The sequence below is a fragment of the Cupressus sempervirens genome, chromosome 8 (assembly GCF_028749045.1).
Source record: "Cupressus sempervirens isolate cs-2001-9-10 chromosome 8, ASM2874904v1, whole genome shotgun sequence".
Lineage (NCBI taxonomy): Eukaryota > Viridiplantae > Streptophyta > Pinopsida > Cupressales > Cupressaceae > Cupressus > Cupressus sempervirens.
The window spans coordinates 16,942,919-16,948,774 of NC_143125.1; the positions used below are offsets into that span (position 1 = coordinate 16,942,919).

Genomic DNA, 5,856 nt, shown 5'->3' on the forward strand with positions numbered 1-5,856 from the left:
TACTTCTAGGGAATGTGCTATTTTTATTAAGCTTGATATGGCTAAAGCTTATGACAGAGTCAATTGGGATTTCTTGCGGAAAGTTCTTCTTGCTTTTGGCTTCAGTCAAGATTGGGTTAGATGGGTTCATAGCTATGTTACTACTCCTTCCATCTCGATCCTTCTTAATGGTGAACCGACAAAGCTTTTTGGGGCTTCTAGAGGTCTTCGTCAGGGAGATCCCATCTCGCCTTATTTGTTTATCATTATGGCCGAGGGACTTAGTCGACTTATCAAGTTTCATGTTTCCCAAAATTTGATTCAAGGATGGCAACGGGGAAATGGTTTGCCTGCTCTTTCTCACCTTTAGTTTGTTGATGATACTGCCCTTGCTGGGAGAGCTCAAATTTAGGAAGCTAAAGCCTTTTGGCTCACCTTGGATTCTTATTTGGCTATCTCTAGACAGAAAATTAATGACCACAAGTCCTCTATTTTTTTTTTCAACACTCCTGAGCGATCCAGCAGAGGATTGCTAATATCTTGAGATTTCAGATTGCGTCTCTCCCTCTGACTTATTTGGGGGTCCCTATTGTGGTGGGTAGATAGCCTAGGCTTTGTTGGCAAAGCTTGTTTGACAAACTTTGACAAAGGGTCAATAATTGGACTCACAGGTAGCTCTCTACTGCTGGTAGGGTGACACTCCTTCAATATGTAATTCAAGCTCTTCCCATATACAGAAACATGGTTCAGGCTGTCTTGGTGTATTTTCTTAAAGAATTTGATGCCCTCTCTTGCCAATTTCTTTGGAGTGGCCATTTGCAACATACCAAATGGAGCCTCATCAATTGGGATACTGTTTGTAGGCCAAAAAAGGAAGGAGGCCTTGGCCTTCGGTCTGCTATCTTATGCAGTCAAGCTCTTGCTGCCAAGCTCTATTGGCGTTGGTGTAGTAGTCAGTCTCAGCTTTGGGCCCGTATCCTGTCACACAAGTATTTACCTGGTGTTGAACCTTCGAAAGTTTCTAGGTTTTCTCTTGAGGGAAGAGGCTCTATGGTGTGGCATACCCTCAAGATTGGTGCTCACCTGGTGAAGAGAAGTTTATTTTGGATATGCAACAGAGGCACTGAGGCTCTATTTTGGAATTATTCTTGGAATGGGCATCCTCCTCTCCTTTCCTCTCATCCTCACTTGCAGGCTCTTTCTGATTCTTTCCTTTCTACTGGATGGAATAAGGCGGCTCATTATAAGGAGGCTTTTAACCTGGGCCTTGCTGTGGGTTATAGATGGAAGAATTCTTCTAATTGGCCTCTAGGTGGCTCACTGGGAGATCAGCTGGAACTATCCCAGATATTGGCTTCTAGGGAGTGTAGCTCGTTGAATGAACCTGATGTTTTGGCTTGGGGAGGTGCTTCTTCTAGCAAGTATTACGTTTCTTCTGGGTACCTTGCGTTGACAAAGAAAATTTTTGGTGAGGTGGAGGTCTCTTGGTGGAAGAAAGTTTGGAATAGTTTTTCATGGCCTAAGTGTAACTTTTTCCTTTGGATTTTGGTTTACAATCGTTATCTCACTTGGGATAATCTTTGCAAGTGAGGCTTCCAGGGGCTTTCCATCTATGTTCTCTACTACAATAGTGAAGAGATTGTATTTCACCTTTTTTTCCAATGCCCCTTTGCCAAACAAATTTGGCACCTCTAGTGGAGTGTGTGGGGATGCACGTGCTGGCATGTGTCCTCTTTATCTGAATTCTGGGACCGTTTGGGCCATTCCCCTTCCAAGACTTATTTTCTTCAAGTTGCTTGGACTTTCGGCCCTTCCCTTATTTTATGGCATGTTTGGCTTGAGAGGAATAGAAGGATCTTTCATGATTTGCAATTTGAGATCAGGCACTTATGGGGGAGAATTGTTAATTCTCTTTAGGAAACACTTCTTGCTAAATGTGACATCGGTGGGGGTTTGGATCTTATTGATGCTGGTATTTACTCTTGCCTCTCCTTTCCTCTTGAAGGTTGCTCTCCCTCTATCCCCCACACCCGCTTTGGGAATAGAGCTAAGCAACACCCTCAGCGAGTTAATCATCAGGGACGTTGGTCTCCTCCTGAGGTGGGCACTCTTAAAATCAACACTGATGGTTCTTCTCGAGGAAATCTTGGTCTGGTTGGTATTGGGGGAGTTGGGCGTGATAGTTCTGGTGATATCCAGTTTCTGTTTTCTATATACAAGGGTTACCATACTAATAACCTCATGGAAGCCTTGGCTATCTTGGTTGCAGTGGAACAGTGTTGTCTACGTGGCTGGAAAAGAAACATCTGTGAGATTGACTCGCAGGTGGTTGTAAACTTATTGCATAAAAACCTTGTGCATGTGGATTGGCATTTGGCTCTGGTTATTCAGCAGATCATTCAGTTATGCAATTATCTAGATTTTGTGTCCTTTATGCATATCCCTCGTGAGTGGAATGGTGTGGCTGATTGTTTGGCTAATTGGGCCTCTGAGCAGGGGCCGGCTTGGAACATTCTTGATCCTAGGATGCTTCCCCTTGATTTATCTCAGATGCTAGATCAACTTGTGGACCAGGATAAAGCTATGTAGTTCTCTTTGTTTCTTGTGTCGTTAAGCTCTCTTTGATATTCAATAAATTTTTTACCCCTCTTTTAGTTAAATTTAAGATATAGTTTTAAAATGATTTATAATTTAATTTTTAAAAACAATAAAATGTCATTTTGATGCCGACATAGACATTGGCCATTGAAAGTATACCACTACTTGATATGTCCAAATTTCACCTCATCTTTTTTTAAACTAGTCAATTACTTTTAAGAAGTCATGTGAAATTTATATAAAGAAAGAATTGTTTATTAATTTATAGCACAATTTTTTTTAATTATATACTTATTGATCATATCTTTTATTTTTTACTTGAAGAATAATATATATTTCTAATTTTTTATCCACACACACACACACATATCAGTAAGAGACTGGAGCCAAGATTAATTATTATTATTCTTATTATTTATTAAATATGAGTGGATTCGAACCAAGACCTCTTCGATAAGAGGCTCACAATTTACCATTGTGTTGTAGGCTCTTGCCTCACATCTATATATATATTTACTACACAAATAGAACTAGCAGTCGCATGCTTTTGTACATACAATGAGTGCGCCGATAGGAAATGAGATTTCAGAGAAAAATGTAGAATGAACATTAAATAATGTAAATATAATTATTTTTAATATAAATATACAAAAATAAAAAAGTTGAAGATTAAAACATAGATATAAAATTTACAATATTTAGGAAATTTGAATATTGCTTAAGAAATGTGTTCAATAATTTCAAGATTTTATAATTAAATTCAATTTATCAAATATGAAAAAAAAATCATTTAAGAAAAAGCTTATCAAAAAATTTATTATGAAAAATTAATAAGAGAAATACAAAAAAATAATATGAAAAAAAGCGACATCTCTAACAAATATTATATTAACTAAATAAATTATAAAAATTGAAAAAACAATATTTAAAGAAAAAACTAAACTAATATAAAAATAATAATTTAATGTAATTTAAAAACTAAAACTTAAATCAATTTAAAAAATCAAGGTCAAAATAATCAAGGCTGCCTTGGTATTGAAGTAAGGTTTTGTACTGATATTTGGGTTCAGCGGGCAATGGGTCTCTGTGCGAGGTTGACGAGCTAGGGCTGCCATGCCCTAGCTCCGTTCTAAGCTTTCTGTGCGTTCGTCTGCGGAGGAAGGTGTTCCAGTTTCCGTGAGGGTGGGTGCCTGGTCTATTATGCCATTTTTGCAGGCTGTTCTCTATTCTTGGATCGGTCTGTGGGCAGTGGGGATGGTGGGTCGCGTGGCGCCTGGTTCGTGGTCCCCTACTGTGATTACTCCAAGCCGGTGGTAGAATGACGAGGGGTCTCACCTGACATTATTTTGCATGATGCGGAGGACATGCATCTGCCAAATCAAGGGGCGAGGGTGTTTGATAATGCCCTTTTTTCTCAGAGTTTAGGAGTTATAGCATCAAATCCGTCTAGCAGTTCCTGGATCACAAAGATAAATGGGTGCTTGGAGCGATGCAAAGAAAGACCTAAATTGGTAATCCCTTATGAGATGATTGCTGAGGATGTGGAATACTATTCAAAGCATTTGTTGTACTGTAAATTTTTGGGTTTAAGAGTATCCCTTCAATTTCTAGAAAACTGGGCTCAGAGAGTCTGGGAGCTAGAGGGTGAAATGGATGTCACGTTGCTTGCAAACAACTTTTTCATGGTTACATTCACCTGTATGGCAGATCGTAATAGGGTATTTGAGGGCGGGCCCTATTTTTACAACCAGGTTGGGCTATTTGTTAAGCCATGGCATGCAGGCTTTAACCCCTTTGAGGAGCTTCCGAATCGGGTCCCAGTGTGGGTTCGGCTACCCAAATTTCCAATAGAGTGTTGTCGGGAGGATGTTTTCCATATGCTCGCTTCGATGTTGGGGAAACCAGTAGAGTCCTCAACCCAAACCCTTGGGAAAAGGGTTATGACTTTTTCTCGAATCTGTGTGGAGCTTGATTTGAGTAGACCATTGCCAGATGAAGTTGAAATGTGCGCAGGATCACATTCTTGGGTGAAACAACTCGATTATGAGACCCTTCCCTTCCGGTGCCGACTTTGTCATGAATATGGCCACCTACTGTGTAGGTTCCCGAAGGCCAAGCCAGTTGATCAGCAGCCTCTGCCCCCTCCTCGTCACAATCTTGGGGTGGATAAAGGGAAGAAGCCAAATTTAGGATAGGAAAAGGATGTTGAGGGCTTTGTACAGGTCAAGGCTCGCAATCGTAATAGAGGTCAAAAGAGGACTTTGATGGAGAGACAGAAGGAGGATACCTTTAATAGATTTGAAGTCCTAGATGAACTAGGGCAGCAAGAAGTTATTTCGGGATCTAGTAGCTTGGGTCAATTGGTTGTGGAGCCTGATCAGGAGATTGTCTCTTCCGACCCTCCTCCTACTCCACAGGTTGAACCTGCTATACCTATGGTCACTAATGGGCAGGCAGGGGCTCAGGTGTCTCTGGGGTTAAATGCTGGTTGGGGTCAAGATGCAGGGGGCATGACTCTCCCTGCAAGGAGTGTAGTTTTAGATATGGATAAGCGTGGCAAGTCTTATCCTCACTTGGGTATTCTTCAGAAGGATGGCAAGAAGGGGGTTTCTGAGAAAAGTTGTAAAAGTGGGCGTAAGAAGGACATGGGGAAGATTAAGATGATTGGTGAGAATCTGGTGGAGTCAGGAGCTGTCAAGACCTTGGATTCTCATTTCCTAGCTTCCCAGAAATGATCATTATTTCATGGAATGCAATGGGCTTGAACAACAGCCCTAGACAAAAAGCTATTCGAGAATTGGTTAGAATTCATTCTCCTGATGTTCTTTTTCTTCAAGAGACCAAAGTTTCTATTGAGAGTATGATGATTATAGCTCCTAAATTGTGGAAGAATGGTCAATGTTAGTGCATTGGAGTGTAGGGATCTTCAGGGGGGGTAGCTTGCCTCTGGAACCCACGAAAGATCCAACCTATGTGGTGGATATCCTTTAGATCTTCTGTTTCCCTAGTCTCTCTATGCTACGAATCAGGAGAGTATGTTCTTCTCTCCAACATCTATGCCCCTGTTGAGCTCCAAGGTAAGATCCTTACATGGAATAATATTCATTTTGTTTGTGGGTTATTTCCTTATCTGCCATGGATTATTGCTGGACATTTTAATGCTATTCTAGATCTCTCTAAAAAATGAGGGGGGGGGGGGGGGGTATCGCAAGACTTGAGCCCTCCTCTGTGCTTCTTCGGGGTAACATGTTGGCACTCAGTCTCGTAGATATCAAGCCT

The 5,856-nt window shown here is 40.9% G+C and overlaps 1 protein-coding gene across 1 annotated transcript; it reads left to right on the forward strand.

Moving 5' to 3' along the window:
* The first annotated feature begins 3,941 nt into the window (after positions 1 to 3,941).
* On the forward strand, positions 3,942 to 4,772 carry LOC149541367 (uncharacterized). Its single transcript, XM_089795599.1, has one exon. It carries the CDS (start codon positions 3,942 to 3,944, stop codon positions 4,770 to 4,772), a length of 831 nt encoding a protein of 276 aa, XP_089651725.1.
* Positions 4,773 to 5,856: the final 1,084 nt, after the last annotated feature.